Source organism: Berghia stephanieae, chromosome 11 (genome assembly GCF_034508935.2).
Source record: "Berghia stephanieae isolate SIO BIC M18660-M18661 chromosome 11, UCSD_Bste_1.3, whole genome shotgun sequence".
Taxonomy (NCBI): Eukaryota; Metazoa; Mollusca; class Gastropoda; order Nudibranchia; family Aeolidiidae; genus Berghia; species Berghia stephanieae.
Window position 1 is genome coordinate 13,706,938 of NC_088370.1, and position 27,393 is coordinate 13,734,330.

The window sequence follows — 27,393 nt, forward strand, 5'->3', positions numbered from 1 at the left end:
GCAACTCATGAAATACTAATTTTTAACAAGATTTAAAAGGTTGTCTCCCTTGGTTATTCTTCTTTACGAGACATTGGAAAGGGAACAACAACACTCACCTCAGATAATGGCAGTTTGCGCTTTACATTTATAACCATATGTGTTATATGTTTAAGCAAAATACTCACATGTTCTACACGAGTGATCAATCATACCATCACAGAAAACTACGGGTAATCTTTAACAATAATTGTCTGATTAGAGTGAAACTAATAAGAAATGATCACACAATTTGCAGTCAAAAAAAAATATAGAAAGGTGCCGCTATGTGGTCTTGTATGTCACTAGCTTTTGGATCTGGGTTCGAGCCTCGCTTGGCTATACGCACAGCCTTGATTAAGAGTCGTTTCTCACAGTTTCTCACCGTACTCGGGGTGTAAAATGAGTACCCTGGCCGTTAATAGCATTGTCTCTGACGGACACAATGTAATTTCGACCAACGTCTCGTTCTATATGTTAAGGGTTGCTGTTGGTCAGGGACACATTGTAAAGCGCTTTGTGTATGTTCAGTGGATATTGCCCTATATAAATGCTCTAGTTAAAGAAAGAGCAGTGTAATGTCAGTTTCCTTGTTTCTATTATTTTAAACAACCAGCTATATTTCGAAGATACAACAGAGAAGACTGAGACTTGCGGGGCACTGCTGGAGACACACGGAGGAGATTGCAAGAAGTCTTGTGCTATGGGAACCACCTAGGGTAACCAGAAACAGAGGCAGGAAGAATTAAACATACATTGACTGTCTGCTAGATGACACAGGAATGGACAACACCCGGGAGCTGTGTCCGCTTATGGAGGACAGGACAGAATGGCGAAGACTTGTGACTCAAGTTGGGCGCTCCACGGGGCGGACTAAGTAAGTAAGTAAGTAAGTAAGTAGACTAAGTATATTTGTCCGAGCGTGCTTGAGGGTGTGTAACAAACCCCGCGCTTTGATTGGTCAGAATGTATTCAATAACAAACGTGTTCAGGAAAATAAAAATTTTGTAAGAAATTATGATATCTATAATTTTTACATTATTGATAGACTAATCTAAAAATAAAATGCGGCTTAATAGATTCCAACACATGCGAGTGAAAGTTAAAAGCAAAAAAATACCAACAAAAAAGAGAAAAAACACACAAACACACACACACACACACACACGCACAGAGAGAGAGAGAGAGAGAGAGAGAGAGAGAGAGAGAGAGAGAGAGAGAGAGAGAGAGAGAGAGAGAGAGAGAGAGAGAGAGAGAGAGAGAGAGAGAGACTATCATTTAAAAAAAACTAGAAATACAAAGACTAAATTAAAAATCAACATTTTACAATTTATTTTAGTCATAAAACCATGACATATTCAACCATACATTTGATTAAAATAAAACACATAGTAATCATATCAACAATAAATACAATCATTGTATTCGTAGGACAAGTCTTGGTTTTGGCACAATAGATATATGGAATAAAATAAATCGTATGAATGACTCGCTGAATTACTGGACGGTCTTATAATAGAATGTATTGAATCACGCATATCAAGTAATAGAATGTATTGAATCACGCATATCAAGTAATAGAATTATCATGCATGAAAAAGTCGAAAAGAAATCTTTAATAACAAAATAAATTGAAATGAACAACCATTTATTATGCTATGGCATGTTTAAATTAAAACGAAACAGTATAGATAAATTCTATAATATGCCCTTTATTCCTCGCCTAGGAGAAGTTTTTATCTTTAGGAAAAAAGTTTTCAAAGTTTAAAAAAAAAAAGTGTCTACTACAATGAAGACTGGAATTTTCCAGGCGTAAAAAATAGAGCTTAATGTAGAGAAATATCCGCTAACTGTGCTCAAAGCCCTTTACAAGGGGTCGCTGACCAACAGCAACATTTAACATATAGGACGGGACATGACGCCTGATAGGCGATAATACAATTTTTCGGACAAAGACAACACTGTTAACGGCCAGGTTTTCATTTTACGCCTGAGCACAGTGAGAGAATGTGAGTAAAGAGCCTTTTCCAAGGTATCAACTATACGCCGAGCGCGAGGCTCGAACCCAGGACCTTCCGATCCGAAAGCGAGTGTCATACCACTAGACCACATAGCCGCAGTGCATGTCGCAGATTGCGCTAGCTAGGGGAAGGGAGGTGCGGGAAGTCGAATACGGTACCTTTTTGGGTTTCGAAGCGAAGACCATATCACTGAGCCATACAGATAAGAGCGAGACTTATCGTAATCAATGCGTTTCTAAATGTTTCCCCATGAGTAATAATGGATTGAATTTTTCATTATATTCCACACAGTACAAGAACCGTGATAAGCCTTCATTGTGTTTTAGCATTTATAAACATCCATCACTGGCTATAACCGGGTACTCATTCACACCTGATTAGAGTGGGACTAGACGTGCTAACTGCCTTATCCATTAATACAACGCTTGGTTTACAAAGTTTTGATCATTGACACCCACCCAATCAATAGCCACGCCTACTATTGCATGACTTTGGAGATGCAAGACAATTCCCCAGAGCCATAGAAATATGAATTTAATGATATAATGTCATGATATTTATTTATGTTTATGATTTATAGATTATATAATCTATCATATAGTATACATTATACATATATATATAGAAACATTTTGGGGATTTCCAATAGTTCAGTTGGTAGACTAGACGAGTCAACTTAAAAACAAAGGGATGGGTTTCTATACCGATTTGGGCAAATCAAAATTCTTTTTTATTTTATCTGATACTGCTGACAAATCGACAGTTCTGATGGTAGAGCACCCGCTTCTCGTTCAAAGGTACCGAGATCGAAGTCAAGATTTTACTCTTACTCTCTGTCAAAATAGCAGTAATTGGGTAGATAGGTCTAGTAAATCTAGCGGAAAGTACTTTGTGACATATCAAAAGTTAACTAGCAATGTCCTTGTCCGTTTACGCGATAGAAATCGGGATAAAGTCCGGCTCCGTGGGCCTAAAGGCTCCATGAGGAATACTGTCGTCATAGAAGCAGTGAATAGCTGCTAATTAACTCTGGTAGAAGTACTTTGTGATAGACTGGCGTCCTATCCAAAGAGTAGCAAACAATGTCACTGTCCGTTCAGCGCTACGGAAACAGGTGAATCAATAATGATAACCGGAAGAGTAGTTGTTGTTGTTGATGATGATGATGATGATGATGATGATGATGATGATGATGATGATGATGATGATAGTCGTGGTGATGATGGTGATGATGATGATGATGATGATGATGATGATGATGATGATGATGATGATGATGATGATGATGATGATGATGATGATGATGATGATGATGATGATGATGATGATGATGATGATAAAGGTGGTGATCATGACCACGATAATGATGATGATGATGATGATGATGATGATGATGATGATCGTGATGACGAAAAGGTAATAAAACAGCCACGTCCATCAAAGTCTCCAATTTGATACCTAGACATACAACAGTTGTTCAAACATGACCATAGTACGTTTAACACTGGCCACTGAGGTCCCGTCCTCAAACGGTCCTTTAGGTTGTGGTGGGGATGTCGGCTGAAGATGAAATGGGAACAAGATGTAGGTAATAATGATGATGATGATGATAATGATATAATATAATAATAATAATAATAATAATAATAATAATAATAATAATAATAATAATAATAATAACAATAATAATAATAATGATGATGATGATGATAATAATAAATAATAATAATAATAATAATAATAATAATAATAATAATAATATTAATAATAATAATAATAAACAAATGTGACGATTTTCCTATGGGTGATAAGGGGAGGGTTTAACTCTCTCCTAATCAGTCATTTTTCATAATAATTTTCCTAAAACATTTTACACGTCTGAGGGAAAAATAGATTTTCTTTAAGCCAAGTCTTAAAAGCAATAGGCGTGTTTTGTTCAGAAAAGTAATCTTAAAAATATAGTATAAAGGTTTAAAAGTCATATATTATCTTATGGTATCTTACTAAAGGCTTAATAGGAATTATCCTTTAAATGCCTTATACAATGGTTTATAATTACAGAATCTCATATAGCTTGTATTATATCATTCACAGACAGTTTTACACAACTTTGAATATCAGGGAAAATGTATCAATCGAAAAATACTATCATAGAATACTGGTAATTGAAAACTGGTCAAGATCAAATGAATCATAAATGTACAAAGTTCATAGTACAAGGAAATATTAATGACAAAAATAACCATGAAAGCAACAACGATAACAAGCATACATTAGTCTCTGATAAATTATGATTTTACATCATAACAAGAAAATCGGAGTAAAATAATTGTTGGCTGTGTCGTAAAGCATGTTACGATTTTGCTAGAATTGGTAAGGAAAGGGTGAACGTTTATGCTATATTAGAGCATTTATATAGCGTAATATCCATTAAACGTGCCCAACATGCTTTACAAGGGGTTCCTGACCAACAGCAACATGTAACAAAAAGAACGAGACATGACGCTGTTAAGCGATATATATTACAGTCATTTTTTATTTTGGGGGGAGGGGGGGGGGAGCAGAGACAACACTGTTAACGGCCAGGTACCCATATTACACCTGAGTAAGGCGAGAGAATGTGAATATAGAGCCTTTTTCAAAGGACTCAACTATGCGCCGAACGAGGCTCGAACCCAGGACCTTCCGATCCCGAAGCGAGTGCCATACGACAAGACCACATGGCCACCTAGAACACTAAGTTTACCAAAACCTTACCTCAGATTTATACTTTTCTCCTTTTCTCTTCACGTTGTTAAACGCGGAGGCGGCATTCACCGCGGCGGCAGCGGCCCCCCATTTTTGACGCGGCTGAAAGCTGGACGTCGCTTTAGGTTCCTGGACCGCCGTGGCTTTTACCGGCTCGTTCGGCTTGTTGTTGGTTGCTGTTGGTTTTGTTGTGTTTTTGGCCTTGTTGTTGTTTGTGGGTCCGGCTCGTTTCTGTTGGTTTTGTCTGGGATTCCCTGGTTGGTGAGAACCCATTTGTAAATATCTGCAATGGTAAAATAAAAGCCAATGAATCGATGCTATGCGTTTAGGTAAAATATTCACACAAGTCGCCAGTCGGATAGAACGTACCAAGAAACAAAACTATGTGTAACTTTTATAGTCTGATTTATATAATTTAGTGAGAATTATTCATAAAGTGGCTGGCAAAAAAACCCCCAAAAAACAAAGAAATGAGTGATGTCAACTTTGTTCCTTCTATGATTTATTGGCTTTTAACAGCGTTGTTTCTGTAGGATAAAAAAATATATCGTAATATCTGTCGCCTTAAAGGCGTCATGTTTCGCCTCACAGATTAACTGTTGCAGTTGGCTTGGGATCTCTTGTAAAGGACTGTACATATTATAGCGGATATTACGCCATATAAAAACCCAAGTCTTTAGATATATGGACAGATAAATAAATAGATAGATGGATGGATAGATAGATAGAGAGGTATATATATATTTGTTCTATGTTGCGCATACAAGAGTAGCTTATTTTTATGGTATTCCTGTTGATACTTTAATGTAGCTTGTGTTGCTTTTTTTTGGACAGTGTGTATCAATTAACTTCAAGAACTGCTATCCAAACCACAAGCTACATAAAATTATCAACAGAAACACCATAAAAATAAGCTAGTCTTTCTTGTATGCGCAACATAGAACAAATAATTTGAAGCCACAACAACAAAAATATTTAAAAAACAACCGACAAGAGCAAAACCCACCCACCAGAAAATGCAACCGCAGAAATAAGGAGCATTGCCCGTTAAACAAACAATGTTTAGAATCAAGTTAATTTACCAAGCCACAGTCACTGAAACTAAAACAAACATATGTAGGACTCACGGAAAATAATTTCAAAACAAGATACAACCTCCACACCTCAACCTTTAGAAACACCAACAAAAAAAAACATCCACAAAACTCAGCGAACATATTTGGAAATAAAAAGACAACAAACTAGACCCCGCATTTCATGAAAAATTATATCTAAAGCAACAGGATACACACCATCATCAAAACAATGCAGCTTGTGCCTAGAAGAAAAATATACTATAATCAAACAACCTCATGAAGCCACACTCAACACGTAAAATGAGATGTACAACAACTGTCCACATAGACGAAAACATCTACTAATCAACTACAAACCTACGGAACCAGTTCAACAAGCAACAACACACAACAAACCAAAATCATATAACACACAGTCCTGACGGTGGATGAAAAGGCCTGAAACATCGATGTAGACTGAATCAACATCGTGGTAAATATTACAATAATAATCCGCTCCATTGTTACATGTTGAGCACTATTCGTACCATATTTGTATCCAATACGATTCAATAGATAGATAGATAGATAGATAGAAAAAGATAGATAGATAGATAGATAGATAGATAGATAGATAGATAGATAAATATATAGATAGATATGCAGATATAATATATAGATAAATTGATAGATTTAAAAATTGAGCTTTTATATACAACAATATCCACTAAATGTGCTCAAAGCGCTAATTAGAGTTAATTGATAGATAGGTAATAGATAGATAGATAGAAAATCAGATAGATAAATAGGTATATATATATATATATATATATATATATATATATATATATATATATATATATATAGATAGATAGATAGATATATAGATAGATAGATAGATAGATATTACTGTAATACTTACATCGATGTTTCAGGCCTTCCAGACATCGACAGTCCTGACGATGGCTGAAAAGGCCTGAAAATCGATGTAGACTGACTCCAACATTGTATTAAATATTAAAATAATAATCCGCTCCATTGTTACACGTCGAGCACTATTCGTACCATATTTGTATCCAATACGATTCAATAGATAGATAGATAGTGATAGATAGATAGATAGATAGATAGATAGATAGATAGATAGATAGATAGATAGATAGAAAGATAAATAGACAGATAGATAGATAAAGAAATGAATAAATTGAACAAAATGAAAACCCAAGGTGACCCACCACCTCAAAGCGGTAATTATGTCGGGGTGAACCAGGGATTTTGTAAGGAATAACTACAATTCCTTACATTGCAACAGACCAATAGCGGTATTTCCTATCATTAGTAATAATAATAATAATAATAATAATAATAATAATAATAATAATAATAATAATAATAATAATAATAATAAATAATAATAATAATAATTAATATGATGATGATAATAATAAAATAATGATCATAATAATAATAACGACAACAATAATAAACATTTATACCCAGCATCTACCCCTAAATGGACCAATGGCTCTGAGCACACAATAAAAACAATAACCACAACAAAATTACACTCCCTGTAGAATGCTGACATTGATAAGCATAAAACTGATCTGTTGGAGTAAATAGTTATCATTCTAATATTTCGTTTATATAATATTATATTAATATTCTCACGGCTTATCCTTCGGCATTGTTTCTCTCCTTGCGTCACCAGGGCGGAATGAAATGACAGAATCGTTCCTGTGAATGCGTTTTGTTATGTTCCGGATGTTTGTTCTGGGACGCGCATGTCGTGTCTGTATGTATTTGTGTGTGTGTGTGTGTGTGTTTGTGTGTGCGTGCGTGCGTGTGTGTTGTCATGCAATTGTGTTTGTACGTGTGTGTTTGTGTGTGTATGGGTGCTAAGCAGGGAGGACAGCTTTAAGTTGTAGAGTTTAATAAGGTGGATAAAGAATTGTTGATAGTAAATGTTTCTTTCTGTTGGGCATGTGTTAAATATTTCTCTTTTTTAAAATTGAGAACCCATAAAAAAATTCACTAAATAAGAAAAAAAAAAGAGATAAAGAAATATAAAAAAAGAAATATTTAACACGTGCACACACAGAAAGACCCTTTTACGAACATCATTCCCCACGTAACTAAAGCCTCCCCCCCCCGCGCCTTAGCACACACACACACACACACACACACACACACACACACACATACGCATACGTACATGCGCACCATAATAAACATCAGGAACAGAACAAAAATAATTCACAAGAACCAATTTATCATGGTGTTACAGAGCAGAATCAACGTTGTAAACGAACAACTATAAGAAGTTAGAATTGTTCAAGCTTCTTAAATAGTCGAGCACTATATAGATTCATGCTCAGTAATATCTCACGATATATATATATATATATATATATATATATATATATATATATATATATATATATATATAATTTATGCATATATATATATATATATATATATATATATATATATATATATATATATATATATATGACTCGTTTGAAATCTAGAACAAACCGTAAATAAACCACATAAATGATATTTATGATTCAATAGTAAATGACACATAATCCCTTACTTTCTCTTTCGTGCATATTCGTCAAATTTGAAATAACTTTTGTCTTGGGCCAATCCCATTCCATTCGATGTCTTTATTCCCATACCTATCATGAATAAATAAATAAATAATGACATAAATAATGACATAAATAAATTGAATAAATGATTAAATAAATAAGTAAACAAATAAATTAATAATTTTAATAGCACACAAATAACTTAATGGATAAACACACAAAACAACAAATATTGCAGGCATTTTATATGGCTTACTTGACTTAATCCTTTTTGTTACTAGTGGAATATAGGTAGTATGCGCTTGGCTAAGAAGCTCACAACATTGCCATCCGGAAATATTCCGGACCAACACACAAAACTATGTGTAACCTTAAACATTTATAGTCTGGTTAATACAGTTTAGTAAGAATTACTCATAAACTCGGATGGCAAAGGATAAAAAACAATCACAAAGACTCGAGTGACGTCAACTTCGTTCTATCTACAGTTTTTTTTCTGTGATGGTACGTTATATAACGGATGTTGTGAGTAATTTAACTAAGCGCATGGCATCAGTAAGGAACTGAACACGCTGTGATTTGGAGAGCAAAAATTAATCTCTAAGAATTAAAACGTTAACAATAATTAAACTTTATCTGTCTAAAAAAAAAAATGAAATAGAAGAAAAACAAAGCAAGAAACAAAAAACCAAAACATATTAAACATTGTGAAAAAAACAACAAAAACAACACATACACACACACACACACGCGTGCAAAACTTGATGGTATGCCTTTAGGTAAATTATTCACAACCCAAACGCAGTTTTTGCTGTTCATTTATGTAAAATACTCATAACCTCCGCCAGCGGGATATAACCTACCAGCGTACAAAACTAGAATGTGGACTATTGAAGGTTTATAGTCTGATTTATAAAGTGTAATGAGCACTAATCATCAAAATGTCTGAATGACGTCAACTTCGTTCCTTATAGATAGAATGAAGTTGACGTCACTCGGGTCTTTGTTATTGTTTTTTTTTGTTATGAGTAACTTTCACTAAACTGTATTAACTATACTATACAGACTATAAACATTTTATGTTACACATCGTTTTGTGTGTTGGTTCGTGATACTTCCGGTGGCAATGTTGTGAGCTTCTTAGCCAAGCGCATACTATCTATAACGCACCAACGCACAAAACTACGTGTATACCCTTGAAGGTTTATAATCTGGTTGATACAAATAGTGAGTACTAATCATTAAACTGTCTGAATGACGTCAACTTCGTTCCTTATAGATATAGCAATAATAATACTAATAATAATAATAATAATAATAATAATAATAATAATAATAATAGTAATAATAATAATAATGATGATGATGATGATATATAATAATAATAATAATAATAATAATAATAATAATAATAATAATAATAATAATAATAATATATAATAATAATAAAATAATAATAAAATAAATAAATAATAAAAAATAAATAGATCAATAAATAGATAAATCAATAAATCGAACACAAACAAATCACCACCGACCGTTTGATGTCTTGATCCCCATGCCGTTGCTAGGTTTCCATGCGATTCCCTTGGGTTTAATCCCCATCCCGTTGCTCGTTTGAATATTCATGGTTGCTGAAATATGTATTATTATCTATTCACTCCACTTGACAATGTTATAATATAAATCCACGTAAGTATCCTCCGATGAATAGATAGAGTTGTGTACTTAATTTATTCCGTATTTATTATTCCTTTATTTTCAGAATTATTCCTCTTATCCAACATCTTTCTCGTTGAGTGACGCTTATAATGCATATTCTGAAACAAAGATTAATAGAAATTAATTGGGCATTATGTCATAATATTTAATTTTATTATTAATTTATTGACGCCACTCAGCTCTGGGTTATTGTTGTGTTAATATCCAGCCATTTTGGTGATTAGTTCTCACTATATTCTATCAATCATCTATAAACTATCAGAGTGACGTAACGTAGTTTTGTGTGTTGGTACGTTATATTCGGCTGGCGGATGTTGTGACTATTTTCCCTAAAGGCACGTCATCAATACAAATCAGGAATCCCGGAGAGATAATATGGAGCTAAACCATTCTACAAATATGTAGAGAGACCACCAACATCAATAGTAACTACCCTGAACCAAGGTCTCGCTACATCTCAGAAATTTTTGGATTCAGATGAGGCCGAATTAATTAATCTCTGAAGAACCAAGAAATACTGCTGTGCCCTCCGTATTAAAGTCACAACAAGATCTTGACAGCCTCGAAACTCTGGCCCAGGACAATGGAAACAATGAACAACATGGACGGAGGGAGAGAGAGCAGCTTTACTCAACGACTATGACTGAATCACTTAATTCTCAGCAAGCGTCATTCGGACTGCGAGGTTTACTACTACTACTACTACTACTACTACTACTACTACTACTACTACTACTACTTCTACTACTACTACTACTACTACTACTACTACTACTACTACTACTACTCACCACCCACTACCACTACTATTACTAATACTACTACTAGTACTACTACTACTACTACTACTACTACTACTACTGACTACTACTACTACTACTACTACTACTACTACTACTACTACTACTACTACTACTACTACTACTACTACTACTACTACTACTAAATCATTTAGGCATTTGAACACATGTATAAGCTAAACCTTTGTAAAGTTTATTGCTAAAATTAATATAAATATTTAAGGCGTTTTTTTATTTTTTGGAGTGTGCAATTATATTGCAATAAACATGCTCAAAGCGCTTTACAAGGGGACCAATCCAACAGGAACCTCCTCTTCCTCCTTTTAATACTATTCATTCATTCTTCTTCTTCTTCTTCTTCTTCTTCTTCTTCTTCTTCTTATTCTTCTTCTTCTTCTTCTTCTTCTTCTTTTTCTTCTTCTTCTTCTCAATGTCCTCCTCCTCCTTCTCTCCTGCTCCTCCTCCTCCTCCACCTCCTACTCCTCCTCCACCTCTTACTCCTCCTCTTCCTCTTCTAGTACAACTCCTTCTTCTTCTTCTTCTTCTTCTTCTTCTTCTTCTTTTTCTTCTTCTTCTTCTTTTTCTTCTTCTTCTTCTCCTCCTCTTCTTCTTCTTCTCCTTCTTCTCCTCCTCCTCCTCCTCCTCCCTCTTCCTTCTAGTACTACCCATACTTCTCTTCTTCTTCTTCTTCTTCTTCTTCTTTCTTCTTCTTCTTCTTCTTCTTCTTCTTCTTTCTTCTTCTTCTTCTTCTTCTTCTTCTTCTTCTTCTTCTTCTCTCCTCCTCTTCCTTCTAGTACTACCCATTCTTCTTTCTTCTTCTTCTTCTTCTTCTTCTTCTTCTTCTTCTTCTTCTTCTTCTTCTTCTTCTTCTTCTTCTTCTTCTTCTTCTTCTTCTTCTTCTTCTTCTTCTTCTTCTTCTTCTTCTTCTTCTTCTTCTTCTTCTTCTTCTTCTTCCTCTTCTCCTCCTTCTTCTCTTCCTCCTCCTCTTCCTTCTAGTACTACCCATTCTTCTTCTTCTTCTTCTTCTTCTTCTTCTTCTTCTTCTTCTTCTTCTTCTTCTTCTTCTTCTTCTTCTTCTTCTTCTTCTTCTTCTTCTTCTTCTTCTTCTTCTTCTTCTTCTTCTTCTTCTTCTTCTTCTTCCCCAAGTCCGCAATTGTGTTTGATTATCACACATACAATAGAAATTAAATGCATACCTAGTTTGGTGAATCATTACATGCTTGCAGATGTCCAGTATCTAATCCTCACAAAAAGATAACATGCAATCTAATGATTGAATATTATACTTCTTCTCCTTCTTTTCTTTTGTTCTTCTCTCTCGTTAGCAGCTTGATAAAAATAACATGAGTCAAAGTTATTCGAAGCTGCTCGAAGCTGTGGACTGTAAAAGTAAAAAAAAACAACACAAATGAATGTAACAGATTCAAAAAGAGCAAAATATTTAACGCAAAAAAAAAAAAAGAAAAATCAATAAAAAAATAAAGATACATAAAAAAACAGATTGTTTTAAAATCTGGTTTCGAATTCTAGTATCTGATTTATATTATGTAATGTATAAATGTTTTTATTGTTGTTATTTTTTTAATTTGTTGTTTCTGTTGTTGTTGTTGTTGGCTGAAGAAGGGTTTTGAGCCTGAAGCGTTCCGTGATAGGTATTTTCTCCATTATTCTTTCTTGAAGCGATTATATTCATTTTTGTTTACTACTTGATAATAATAATAATAATAATAATAATAATAATAATAATAATAATAATAATAATAATAATAATAATAATAATAATAATAATAATAATAATATAGCAACAACAATAATACGTAACAGCGACAAACTTGCAAATCAATCAATGCGGTTCCTCCAAATAAAGACATTCAAATTTAAGAGTTTTTTTCTCTCTCTTCTTATTATCTTTCTCACAAATCTATCTTTTACAACTTGATAATAATCTAGCAACAACAACAATAAGCAACGGCGACAGGTTTACAAGTCATTGTGATTCCTCTTAACTCTCTCCTTACCGATCCTTTTCGGTATTTTCCCAAAATGACAGGCTTTCCCAGAAGAAAAATTGATTCTTTAAACTCAAACAAGCTCTCTCCAAAACATCTTTACGTTCTTATTAATCAAACAAAGATCATTTTTTTCATAGTTTGTGATGTACAAAATAAATACGAATAAGAAAAATTGAATATTGTGTCGTAACAAATCTGACGATTTTTGCTGTAGGTGGCAAGGAGAGGGTTAACTCTGTCAATCCTAGAGATTGCTGCTACTATTCAAAATTGGAAAAAAAATGTATTAAAATGAGCATGTATATAGATAGTTTTATTCAACTATCATTAACATGTAAAAACTAAAAAAATTAGCTTTGATACTAGGCCTATAATTTGTTTCAGAAAAATGTGAGAAATCGGCATGGGGGGTAAAAGTAACCCCGGGTATACTAAGGATATAGTCAGTGTTAGGCTTGAGTGAGTTAAGAATTTTAATGCGAGAGAGAATATCAAACGTCTTTTTAAAAAATAATTTATTCTTTTCTCACCACTTTATCGTTAACACCTTGAAAATAATAATATAACAATAACAATATGTAACAGCAACCGGCTTGCAGATCAATGGGGTTCCTCTAAAGAATTTCAATGCGATAGAGAATATTAATCTTTTTAATAATTTTTATTTTCTCACCAATCTATCGTTAACACCTTAGCTATGATATAACAATAACAATATGTAACTGCAATAGGCTTGCAGCTCAATGGGGTTCCTCTAGAGAATTTCAAAATAGATTATATCATTGTTATTTTTTAATTATCATTTTCCTCACAATAAATAGATCGTTAACACCATGAGAATAACATATTATAATAAAACAACAGCAATAAATTAAATAACTGCTTGCAACCGGCTTACTCGACAAGTCAAGAGAAAATTAATCTCTTTTGAAAGAAATAAGCCTTTCCTTACCAACTATAGGAAAATCGTCACATTCGTTACGATACAACCAACATTTTTCTTATTCAAATTTCTCTTGTACATCATAACATTTAAAGAATATGAACAGTTTGTTGTAGAGCCAAATAAATAGTTATGGCAAGAACTTACTGCTATCGTGTTTGAGTGATAAAAAATCTATTTTTGTGTTAGTTGATTGTGAAGTTTTGGGGAAAATCCTGAATATTGCTTGTAATGAGAGAGTTAAATTCCTTTTCTCACAAATGCCTTGTTAACACTTTGATAACAATAATAATATAGCAACAACAATAAGGAACTACATGCAACCAGCTTAGAAGTCAAGTCAATGTCGTTAAAAAGTTACTGTCACCAAATGGAACTGAGACAAATGCTTGCTTGTCGATACCCGGTCAATACACAATGGCGTATAGTTGGCATATACCTACTGTGCGTAAGTGGGTAATCTCATCTCATGTAGTTCCATATCTGAAGCAGACGTCGGAAGTCATCTTCCGCCAAGCTGATCTATCTCTTGCCAATTCTATTAAAGCAGCGCCACCTTTCTCAGCTTCATCTGTCCAAGTTCTTATCCCTTTCAAATACGTTATTCTTTGTCTTCCTCTTATTCTTTTTCCATTCATCTTTCCAGTCAAGGCGAGTATTTCCAAACCAGGGTGGCGGATAATGTGTCCTAAAAATTCCATTTGGCGTTTGATGATTTTTGTTATCAGTGATCTTTTTCTGGGTAATAACACCTATTATTGATAAATATTTCAGAGTACCTGAGGGCGGGCGGCCCAAAACAGAGGACTGACCACGGATCGTGACGCACCAAACATGCATGCATGGCCTGAAAGACAATCGATCTTAAACACGACTCTCTCTCTCTCTCTCTCTCTCTCTCTCTCTCTCTCTCTCTCTCTCTCTCTTCTTTCTTTCTTTCTTCTCTCTTCTCTCTCTCTCTCTCTCTCTCTCTCTCTCTCTCTCTCTCTCTTTCTTTCTTTTTCTTTCTTCTCTCTCTCTCCTCTCTCTCTCTCTCTCTCTCTCTCTCTATATATTATATATATATATATATATATATTATTTACATATATATATATATATATATATATATGTGTGTGTGTGTGTGTGTGTGTGCGCGTGCGCGCGCGTGTGTGTGTGTGTTTATGTATATGTAAAGACAGAGAGGGGGGGGGCGAGAGAGAAAGAAAGAAAAAAAGAGACAGAGAGAAACGAAGAGAGAGAGAGAGAGGAGAGAGAGAGAGAGAGAGAGAGAGAGAGAGAGAGAGAGAGAGAGAGAGAGAGAGAGAGAGAGAGAGAGAGAGAGAGAGAGAGAGATTGAGTCTGTTAGTTTCAAAAGAAACTATACCTCTTATATTCTTATAAGACAGCATTTTATCAGTTTCTTATGATCTGTAAATTACACAATTAAAGTCCATTTCACATATGCCTGTTTTTGGTACCAATCAATATTGTTTCTTTATATTTTTTAAAACATTTATCATGAGAGCTATTAAAAAGTGATCCATGAAAATTCCGCTTTCGCAAAAATGCTATTTTATTTATCAAAAAAAAACCAAACAACTTTATAAAGAAAGACAGACAGTCCGTCTCGCGCTGTTAATGAATTCGACTTCATGGCAATATCCACTTCCTGGTCTCTCTCTCTCTCTCTCACTCTCTCTCTCTCTCTCTCTCTCTCTCTCTCTCTCCTTCCCGCCGCTCTCTATGGTCCTCCCTTCCCCCTGGCTGTATTATTTTAATTAAAATCTTTTCATTACCTCTTTCATTAAATCTTTCCCCTCTTTTAAAGACATTCTTCTTTTATCTTCGTCTTTATGGAGTTTTCATTATGGCGTTTCAATGTCGTAACAAATCTATCTGTTTATCGTTCATGCTTCGTTTATTTAATTACTGTTTGTCGATTGCTTATCATATCATATCAGTAATAGTTTGTTTTTTTTTAAACACACATTTAATCTAAAAAGATATATATCTGTCCAATATAGATATTATGACTTACGTTTTAAGGGCATTTAAGGAATATTTGGTCCATTTTAACTATTACTCTGGAAAATATGGACGTGTTTAAAAATTTGGCCAAAAAACTCGTCCTTTAAATATCGATCGATTTATATAACTCATCTTGACAAAAACTCTCAAACCTGTGACTATGCAAGATCTTTCAGGTCCCAGGTTTGAGAGTTTTTGTCAATATTAGGAAAATTTAATTCGATCGGTATTTAAAGACCGAGTTTTCTGGCCAAATTTTTAAATACGTGATTTTCTAGAGTATTGGCTAAAATGGACCAAATGTTCCTTAAATGCCCCTAAAACATAAGTAACAACAATATACTGGACATTGGATATTTTACGATTCTTACACTCTTGTTTTTTGGAGTTCCGGATGTGAACCCAACAGCTTCACGAGCTTGCGAGTGCGCGTTGAGATCGAAGTTCGAATTCCAAAATGAACGCGTGTATGAATTCATTTATTCTACCCCTCAATCAATTCCTATTTCGTCCTCTGCAAAAACATTCAAATGATATATAGGCCTACTTCTTTTTAAAAGAAACTGATTTTAGTGAAATTTAAGGTTGATAATAAATTCACATTTCCTCCACAATAGATAGTATGAAGTTGACATCACTAGGGTCTTTGTTAGTGCTTTTTTACCATCAGCAACTGACAACTGACGAGACGCCCCGGTATCGAAACGGCAGTATTGTTGGACGAAATGGGAGTCCCTTTTACTCATTTTATATTGTTCGGACTTGTAAATTTATGTCACAAATTATTATTGTAAACATGATATCACTCCGTGTTAATATTTAGGGAGAGAGATGGAATAATATACATTGAAATATCTTTGAGATGAGGATTATCCTGTTTTATCTCTAGATTTCTTCAAATAGAGAAAACTTGATTTAAAAGTTTATTTTTAATTTTAAAATGTTTTTTGTTAATAACTAGATATAAATAAACCTCAGCCACTCTTTTGTGCTTAACTTTTTATCTGATAATCAATTTAAACAAAACATTTTGTCAGAAAAAGACATTTGATATCTGACTGTAATGCAAGTATAATCTCGAAATCTTCCAAAAGTAGAGATAGAATCAGTTAACCCTCTCCTCACCAACTACAGGAAAATCGTCTCATTCGTTCCAATACAGCCAACATTTTTCTTATTCAAATTTCTCTTGTACATCATGAAATTTAAAGAAAATGAACAGTGTGTTGTAGAGCATGTTTTGCTAAAGAAATAATTTATCGCAAGAACTTTACTGCTATTATGTACGAGTGATAAAATTATATTATTGTGTTAGTTGGGTGTGAAGTTTTGGGGAAAATCCTGAAATTGGCTGGTAAGGAGAGAGTTAATGGTCAGCCCACGAAAAAATGAATGCTCTATTTCTATCATATTCAAATCCTGAACAATATGTGAAATATACATGCATGGAGTATAATTAGATAAAACAATTATGTGGGGCTACGTGGTCTAGTAGTAGTTTGGCACTTGCCTTAGAATCGGAAGGTCCTAAGTTCGAGTCCTGCAAGATCTGAGCACGCATTGTTGAATGAATACCTGGCCGTTACCAGCATTTTCTCTGTCCGAAAAATTGTAATTAACGCCTAACAGGCATCATGTGTTGTCCTACATGTTCAGTGTTGCTGCTGGCTAGGAACCCCTTGTAAAGCGATTTGAGCACGTTTATCTGTCTATCTATCTGTTCATCTAGATTTTATCCCTATTCTTCCCGTTCTCTCATCAATTTTTTTCTCTTTCTCTCTCTCCCTCTCTCTCTCTCTCTCTCTCTCTCTCTCTCTCTCTCTCTGTCTCTCACTCAGTCGCACCCTCACTCTAATCCCACTGTATAAATATTCACGTTCGCTAAAACAAAAATATCTGCATGTCTTACATTGAGATTAATGAGTTTAATAATAAATGAATCAATGACACATTTTCTCCTATCATCTACTGGGATGTCTTATCGTTGATAGTTTTGTGTTTCTTAAACTTCAAAATCGTATTTCCTTCACTTTGATCATGTTGACTCGACTTCAAACTCGAGCTTTTTTTAAAAGTTTTTTTTATTAATATAGCGCAATATCCACTTAATGTGCTCAAAGCGTTTTACAAGGGGTCCCTGACCAACAGCAACATGTAACATGTAGAACAAGACATGACGCCTGTTAGGCGAGAATACATTTTTTTTTCGACAGAGACGACGCTATTAACGGTCAAGTACTCATTTCACACCTCTGTACGGTGAGAGAATGTGAGTTAAGAGCCTTTTCAAAGGACTCAACTATGCGCCGAGCGAACGCGAGTGTTATACCACTAGACCACATCGACTTCAAACTCAATTATTTTCATTTAGATCTAATTCAATCCGACAAAATACCAGTTAGTTACAGTGGGCCACAATATAACTTTTGACAGTTATCACAGACTTGTAATATAAATGTGTGATTGCGACATGGCATTTATGGATTGACTGATTTAGTTGTCAACCTTTAAAATTGATGTGATATAATCTACCTATCTATCTATCTGTCAATTTATCTATCTTTCTGTCTATCTATCGATCTATAGGAGTAATAATAATTATACTTAAAATGTTTGTATATATATATATATATATATATATATATATATATATATATTTTATTATCTATATAATCAGGATATATTATTATATATATAATATATATATATATATATATATATATATCTCTGTCTGCCTGTTTATCTATCTATATTTCTCTCTATCAATCGATATATCTGTCTGTCTATATGTCTATCTTTCCTTTCACTTTCTCTCTCTCTCTCTCTATCTCTCTCTCTCTCTCTCTCTCTCTCTCTCTCTCTCTCTCACACGCTCTCTCTATCTAGCTCTCACGGCATACCAAACACACATGCAGACGTGGACACTTTCAGCCATTACACTAATCCCGAGCCCACTCCAACCACTGACCCATGTCCGAACGCCTGACCAGTGCCAGGACAACAGAACATCAACAATGGAACCCGATCACCGTGTGTGTCCACTAAATCTAGTCTAAGATCAGAGTGGGGTAACAGCGTTGACTAAAAGCCTGATACTCGCCAAACGAAAATCGTCATAAAAAAAGACGAAGATCACGGGGAAAAAAGATTAATCATGGATGGTAATCAATAAGAACAATCTTTCCAATTTTCGGCCCCCCAATTTTGGAACTCTCTCCCATCACACGTGAGATGCTCGGATTCGGTGATTCCGTTCAAATCTCGCTTAAAGTTTTATCTTTTTACGTCATAATGTTGCAATACTATTATCATATTTTGTTGTTGTTAAATTAAATTCGTATCACGTTTCCATCAAACTTGTCTTATTGTAATATGTTTTGTTTTATATCACTGTAAAGCGCTTAGAGCCTGTGACAACTGGGTAAAGCCCTATATAAATGCCATTTATATTTATTATTATTATTTATTATTATTATTAATTATTATTATTATTATTATTATTATTATTATTATTATTATTATTATTATTATTATTATTATTATTATTATTATTATTATTATTATTATTATTATTATTATTATTATTATATTATTATTATTATTATTATTATTATTATATATTATTATTATTATTATTATTATTATTATTATTATTATTATTATTATTATTATTATTATTATTATTATTATTATTATTATTATTATTATTATTATTATTATTATTATTATTATTATTATTATTATTATTATTATTATTATTATTAAGTACATCTGCCAATGGAATCATTTATTTCCTTGAGCAATTCTAACAATAAATCACTTTTAACTTTGGTTTAGTGATTATTGTCTTCTTCTGTGACGTAATTCTTTGGTCAGTATCAGGACTTTAGTTTACGAAGACCATGAAACAACTTTCTGATCTTGTGTAACATTCGACCTCTGACCTGTAGGTCACTGGTTCGAACCCCGCTATGGACGCGTACTTTTGTCTTATGTTACTCACATCGGATTCAAGTGTATAAAAGTATCTGGCCATTAACAGTTTTGTTTCTGGTCCTGGCTATGTTGTTTAGTGGGATGACACTCTCTTTCGGATCAGATTGTCTTGGGTTCCAGTCTCGCTCTGAGCGGCGTATAGTAGAGTCGTTGGCATAAGGCTCTTTACTCACATTCTCTCGCTATCTCGGGTGTAAAAATGAGCACCAGGCCATTCTCTCTCTCTCTCTCTCTCTCTCTCTCTCTCTCTCTCTCTCTCGTTTTCTTTCTTTCTTTCTTTATTTCTTTCTTTCTTTCTTTCTTTGTCTCTTCTCGCTCTCTCTCTCTCTCAGTCTCTCTCTCTCTCAGTCTCTCTCTCTCTCAGTCTCTCTCTCTCTCAGTCTCTCTCTCTCTCTCGCTCTCTCTCTCTCTCATCTATCTATCTTTTCTCTCTCTCTCTCTCTCTCTCTTTTTCTGTCCACCTGACTTTATTCTTGGAGATGACCTAAATTTATATTATCTTCAGTTTTTCAGGTACGACACAGTCTGATAGTGCCATTTCTGGACACCATCCCTAAATCAAGTGCTTCCAAGAGGGCGGTCATTGAATGTATTGTGAAATGGTTCAATGAGATTGAATCAACATGCCGGTCATGTGCAACATGCTATAAATAGTAACTGTCATAAAAAGAGCAATAGAAGTATAAATATTGATAGTCAAAACGATCAATATTAGTATGTATATGTGACCCACGATATCAAAGCGGTATTAAATCGGGGTTTACTGATCCCATAGGGGAAATTTATCTCTAGGATATATTCCGAGGGAAGACTGGAATAACACCAGGCGTTATCCGCAGTGCAGCGCCGCAAATTGAGATAGGGCGAGGTGACTTGCTCAAGGCCACACGGCGCAGCGGTGGGTGATCGAACTCGGTACCTTTCGGGTACGCAGCGAAGACCGTACACCGCTGAGCCACGCTGTCCCCTAGGTGTTGGAAATTTAATATAGAGCCAAAGATAAGAACAGCTTTGAGCTTTTTAAAAAAAATAGAGCAATATCCACTAAACGTGCTGAAATCGCTTTACAAAGGGTTCCTGACTGACAGCAACACGTAACATGTAGAACGAGGCGTGAGGCCCGTAAGGTGATACTACATTTTTTTTTTCAAACAGAGACAACGCTGTTGACGGCCAGCTAATCATTTTACACATCAGTAAGGTGAGAGAATGTGAGTAAAGAGCCCTTGTTTTCAAGGACTCAACTATGCGCCGAGCGAGGTTCGAACTCAGGACCTTCCGATCCGAAACCGAGTGCCATACCACAAGACCACAAAGGCGCTTGATCGATTTCTATTCATTATGAGGTAGAGATGGAACATCTCATCTATAAATTGTCTCTTATAATCTCTCTCTCTCCCTCCCTCCTTCCCTCCCTCCCTCCCTCTCTCTCTCTCTCTCTCTCTCTCTTTCTATCTATCTATCTCTCTCTCGCTAACTCTATATATCTCTCTCGCTAACTCTATATATCTCTCTCTATATAAATATCTCTATCTCTCTATTTCTCTCACTCTCTCTTACTCTCTCTCTCACTCTCTCTCTCACTCTCTCTCACTCTGTCACACACACTCTCTCTCTTTCTCTCTCTCTCTCTCTCTTTCTCTCTCTTTCTCATTCTCTCTCACCCTCCTTCTCTCTCTCTCTCTTTCTCTCTCTCTCTCTCTCTCACACATACACACTCACACACAAACATAGACTCTTTCTCACTCTATCTCACACACACACACACACACACACAATCTCTCTCTCTGACTCTCTCTCTACTACTACTACTACTACTACTACTACTACTACTACTACTACTACTACTACTACTACTACTACTACTACTACTACTACTACTACTACTACTACTACTACTACTACTACTACTACTACTACTACTACTACTACTACCGACACTAAAATGGCGTAAAAGTGTTGCAAGCGAGTAAAATCCTTTTACACAATGTAAAAAAAAGGATTTACTTACTCAACTGAACTGGACATAATGTCATAAAATTTAATATTTTTCTACTTTGTTGCAAAGGGAGACAACTAGTAATATATCAATTAATCATAGTATTTTCATGATTGTCACCCTTTGCTACTCCATCGGCATTTAATAGATAGAATGCGCTTGGCCAAGGAGTTCACAACATTGCCATCCGGAAGTATAACGGACCAACACACAAACTCTGTGTAACCATGAACTTTTATAGTCTGGTTAATACAGTTTAGTGAGAACAACTCACAAACGCGGATGGCAAAAACAATAACAAAGGCCTGAGTGACGTCATCTGCATACTATCTATAGGGAAGATAAGTCGTGACATAAAAACCCTCCACTCTTTTGGGTTTTAAATGTGCGGCTATGTCGTCTGTGCGGCTATGTGGTCTGTACGGCCATGTGATCTTGTGCCAATCGCTTTTGGATCGGAAGGTCCCTGGTTCGAGGCTCGCTCGGGGCATAGTTCTCACATTCTCTCACCGTACTGAGGTGTAAAATGAGAACATGGTACTTAACAGCGTTGTCTCTGTAGGAAAAATGATATTATGGCTTAACAGGCGTCATGTCTCGTTCTTTATGTTACGCGTTGCTCTATTATTATTATTATTATTATTATTATTATTATTATTATTATTATTATTATTATTATTATTATTATTTATTATTATTATTATTATTACTATTATTATTATTATTATTATTATTATTATTATTATTATATTTATTATTATATATTATCATCATTATTATCATTATTATTATATTATTATTATTATTATTATTATTATTATTATTATTTATTATTATTATTATTATTATTATTATTATTATTATTATTATTATTATTATCATCATTATTATTATTATTATTTTATTATTATTATTATTATTATTATTATTATTATTATTATTATTATTATTATTATAAAAAGTAAAATCCTTGGGAGTGTGTATGTAGCCAGTCTTTCGGAGTACTAACGATGAATACGTTACACAGCGGTTCTATACTTATTTCAGTAGTTCGATGTATAGATGGTGTGTGCTTGGCTAAGAAACCCACAACATTGCCATCCGGACGTACAACGGACCAACACACAAAACTGTGTGTAACCTTCGACGTTTATAGTCTGGTTATTACAGTTTACTCGTAAACGCAGATGGAAAAAACAATTAAACAAAAAAAAAACAAAACAACAAAAAAAAAAAAAAAAACTTGAGTGACGTTAACTTCATTCTATCTATTATAGGCAGATTCTTAGGATCACGGGACATACAAAAGCGAGGATTGATGAGCTTTTATTGGCGACCAGAATATCTTATTCAGATTATAAAAAATAAGATGCCATCACTCTGACAACATGAGATAAATCACACGAGGTATGTACCCAGTCCTCCGGAAGACTGGCTTACACTTCCAATGAAATAGGAACCAGTTCTTTTTTTTTTTTTTTGACATCACACTTTTCTTTCCTTTTGCTTTGCTTTCCGTGCACTGTCACGAATTATTTGTATTATGAGAATGCGTTTTCACCGCCAGTCGGATATGACATACCAACACACAAAACTATTTGTAACCTTGAACATCTTTAGATAGTTCGAAGATGACGTCACTCAGGTCTTTGTTATTGTTTTTTGCCATCCGCGTTTATGAGTAATGCTCACTGAACTGTATTAACCCGACTACAAACGTTTATGGATACACACAGTTTTGTGGGTTGGTCGGTTATACATCCGGATGGCAATGTTATGAGCTTCTTAGCCAAGCGCATACTATCTATAGATATACGTTTGGCTAAGAAGCTTCACAACATGGCTATCCGGAAGTATAACGGACCAACACACAAAACTATGTGTAACCTTGAACGTTTATAGTCTGGTTAATACAGTTTAATGAGAAGTACTCTTAAAAGCGGATGGGAAAAAGCAATAACAAAGACCTGAGTAACGTCAACTATCTATTCTATCTATTATGAAAATGCGTTTTCACCGCCAGTCGGATATGACACACGAACACACAAAACAATGTGTAATCTTGAACGTGTATAGATAGTATGCAGATGACGTCACACAGGCCTTTGTTATTGTTTTTGCCATCCGCGTTTGTGAGTTGTTCTCACTAAACTGTATTAACCGGACTATAAAAGTTCATGGTTACACAGAGTTTGTGTGTTGGTCGTTATACTTCCGGATGGCAATGTTGTGAACTCCTTGGCCAAGCGCATTCTATGTATAGTCTGATTAATGCAATCTAGTGAGAACTACTCATTAAAATTGCCGGCTAAAAACAATAATAAAAAGTTGAAGGAAATCCATTTCGTTCTTTATATAGATAGTATGCTCTTGGCTAAGAAGCTCACAACATTGCCATCCAGAAGTTTGACGGATCAACATTCAAAACTCAGTGTAACCTTGAACTTTTAAAGTCTGGATAATACAGTTAAGTGAGAATTATTCATAAACGCGGATGGCAAACGACAACAACAACAACCCGAATGACGTCAACTTCGTTCTATCTATAGATATTTTTTTCTAGTTGAGTCCTTTCCTTGTTGCTCATTTGTGACCCTCCGCCTCGAAACGGTATTAAGTCGGATTTTTCAATTTTGGGATTTTTGTACCTAATCATATGCTTTAAAATTTGATACCAAAAAAAAAAAATTCTGATTCTTCATTGCCAAGATATGACCGTTTGAAGTAGGGAGAGTGTAAAAATCAAGTTTTGAGAAAATCGACTTTGATGTGAGGCCCCATTTTCACGCACAGTCAAATCAATGGGCAAAGTTAACTCCTTAGATACGGGCATTGGAAATTTGACGAGAAAATTTCAATTTCACTCACAGGAATTCCAGGCACCAGTCGGAGGAATTTCACTTCCGAAAGAGGAATTTATGCACACAAAAAAGGGAATTTGGATGGTATTTGGTACCGTGCTTAAATATTGTATAGATCTAAATAGATAACTGATTAGAACTATATTATGATATATAAACACATTGCCAAATACAGCCCAAAGTTTCCTTATTTCAAATGAAGTAGATCTCCAAATCCTAATGGTAGTGATTATAGTAATGGTGGTAGTGAGGATGATGTTGTGTTGGTGGTTGTAGTAGTAGTAGTAGTAGTAGAAGTAGTAGTAGTAGTAGTAGTAGTAGTAGTAGTAGTAGTAGTAGTAGTGATGACGACGATGTGATAATGACCGTTGTAGTAGTAGTAGTAGTAGTAGTAGTAGTAGTAGTAGTAGTAGTAGTAGTAGTAGTAGTAGTAGTAGTAGTAGTAGTAGTAGTAGTAGTAGTGGTAGTGATGATTATGTGGTGGTGGTGGTGGTTGTAGTTGTAGTAGTGGCTGTAGTTGAAGTAGTAGTGAAGATGTGGTGTCGGTGGTTATAGTAGTAGTAGTAGTGACAAGAGATGAAGAAAATAGAAAAGTGCAAGAAGACAATAGAGAATACAAATTTTTCGGCGGTTGATGGGGCTTGAACAACTCCGCCTGGCCGGTGAGAGCGTGACTCTACCGTATGAGCTATCCACCAACCCAAAAAAATTCGTATAAAACTCAGGTCATTCATTACTAGATCCCTCTCTCACCAACTACTGGAGGTAGCGGGTACAACACGCACAACCACAGCGAAGTTAGTAGGCCAGCAGTTAAGCTTAATAGCCAATATTCTCAACACAAACATATAACATAGAAACGATTGAGACATTGAGTATGCTCTAGTATATGGGGTGAATTTTTAATTCAGAAAAGTGAGTGGAGCAGGCACTTATATTGGTAACAACAAGAGATGAAGTGAATAGAAAGGTGCCAGAAGACAATAGAAAATAATTTTTTTTCCGGCGGTGGATGGGGTTTGTGTGCGTGTGTGTGTGTGTGTGTGTGTGTGTTTGAGAGAGAGAGAGAGAAAGAAAGAGAGAGAGAGAGAGAGAGAGAGAGAGAGAGAGAGAGAGAGAGAGCTTACTTACTTACTTATCCGAACCAGCGACCACCTGAGCTCTAGCCCTTCGGTCTTGTGCCATGACGTAGAAGTTAGACGTCTTTCGTAGTTGTTCCAGGTGACTATAAAGTGTGTTACTGATGCTTGGATTTGGTGGGAGGAATGTGCATCTCAGGTCTTCAAGAGGTTGACATTCAAGCAAGTGGTGTGTTACTGTTTCATTGGGGTGTTGACATAGGGGGCAGGAAGGGGATGTGTCCTTTGTAATTTTGCTTAAATGGTTGTTGAGCTGTATGTGTTGTGTTCTTAGTTGAAAGATGAAGCTTTGTTGGTGTCTCTGATCTTATTTAGGCAATCAGTCTTTACAAGAGTGGTCTTATGGGAAAACATTCAGTGGCGTGGGGCCATTGGATCGAATGGTGCCAGGCACCACACCAATCTTTTAAAAATCATTAACAGCATAATTTAATTAAAAATAAAACTGAAAATTTTTAACTCCACTGTCTTTCGCCAACTCGCCAACAACATGGTGCCTTTTTAGTCTCCACTCTATTCAAGACGCACTGCGCCGACTCGTGTGTTGGTGACATCACTGCGCGAATTAGTGACTGAATCAACACCGTGGTGCAAAGCAATCCAAGCTCCAGTTAATGCTCTATCCATTATGGGTCGAATTATACTATCTTCAAATAGCGGAAAACCCCTCGACTTGTGCCAGGATCTGAGAGTTCACCGTTGGACTGGGGGGATGCGCCAATGTTGCACCATTTACGTCATAATTAGGGTAACTTCGGCCATCCAAAATGTCAAAACACTGATCATTGTCAAGTTTATTTTTAAGCAGCAAAGAAAAACAACATAAAACTTTAAAATATGACATATCAAAATCCCACCACCGCTTTCTCACGATTATTGAATAAAGTAATTCTTTGAAACGAAGCATTGTGGACGAATTTACCAACATTTTTCTTGCTTGTAGTGCCGAGTTGATGGTTACGTGTGTATGAGTGTTTATTTGTGCGTGTGTATTTGTGCCAGTCAGAGAAAGAAATCAAAGATTGTCACTTTGGTGTGTTTTTTTATTTCTTAAGTACTTAAGTGGAGTGATTTTTGTCTTTGTGATGCTTTAAGATCTGAAGCTACCTTTTATTTGTGCAATCATTAATCGTATTCCACTGATTTCCATTATTTGAGATATATTGGAAGTTTTGTTTTGTTAAACAATGAATTGCAATGAATCAAGTTGACTCTTTACTTCACCGACGTTTGGGAGATTGACACTAGATGACAAATTAGAAATAAAAAGACTGGTTCCTCACCAACCAATTGATTTTGAATTAACACAGGTGTGATCATCTCGAAAACGCTCTTATTCAGAGACATGGTATGACAGACATGAATGGCTCACAGTTAGTTTAGAAAAAACAGCGTTTCTTTTGTTTTTATTGTCTACTTTTTACAGATACAACAACACTGACAAATCATGGACATCTATAGGCTATAGTGAC

General features: G+C 34.9%; 1 protein-coding gene across 2 annotated transcripts; it reads right to left on the reverse strand.

Annotated features, from left to right (window-relative positions):
• Nucleotides 1–2,032: 2,032 nt before the first annotated feature.
• On the reverse strand, nt 2,033–14,324 carry LOC144956916 (uncharacterized). 2 transcript variants are annotated; one of them, XM_078887741.1, is made up of 6 exons: nt 14,234–14,324; nt 12,158–12,342; nt 9,978–10,259; nt 8,442–8,526; nt 4,797–5,070; nt 2,033–3,599 (listed from the first exon to the last, which is right to left on the reverse strand). In XM_078887741.1, the coding sequence occupies exons 3-6, from the start codon at nt 10,066–10,068 to the stop codon at nt 3,498–3,500; spliced, it is 552 nt and encodes a 183-aa protein (XP_078743867.1). In that variant the 5' UTR covers nt 10,069–10,259; nt 12,158–12,342; nt 14,234–14,324; the 3' UTR covers nt 2,033–3,497. The 2 variants fall into 2 exon arrangements, with proteins under 2 accessions (XP_078743867.1, XP_078743865.1); XM_078887739.1 differs by having other exon boundaries at nt 14,064–14,322.
• Nucleotides 14,325–27,393: the final 13,069 nt, after the last annotated feature.

Excerpts from the sequence above, each read along its gene's own strand:
- LOC144956916 (XM_078887741.1), bottom strand. The coding sequence starts at position 10,068 with ATGAATATTCAAACGAGCAACGGGATGGGGATTAAACCCAAGGGAATC. Across the intron at positions 8,527-9,977 it reads GGGGATCAAGACATCAAACG|GTATGGGAATAAAGACATCG; the intron begins GTCGGTGGTGAT and ends TATTCATGATAG. Across the intron at positions 5,071-8,441 it reads GAATATGCACGAAAGAGAAA|ATATTTACAAATGGGTTCTC; the intron begins GTAAGGGATTAT and ends TTACCATTGCAG.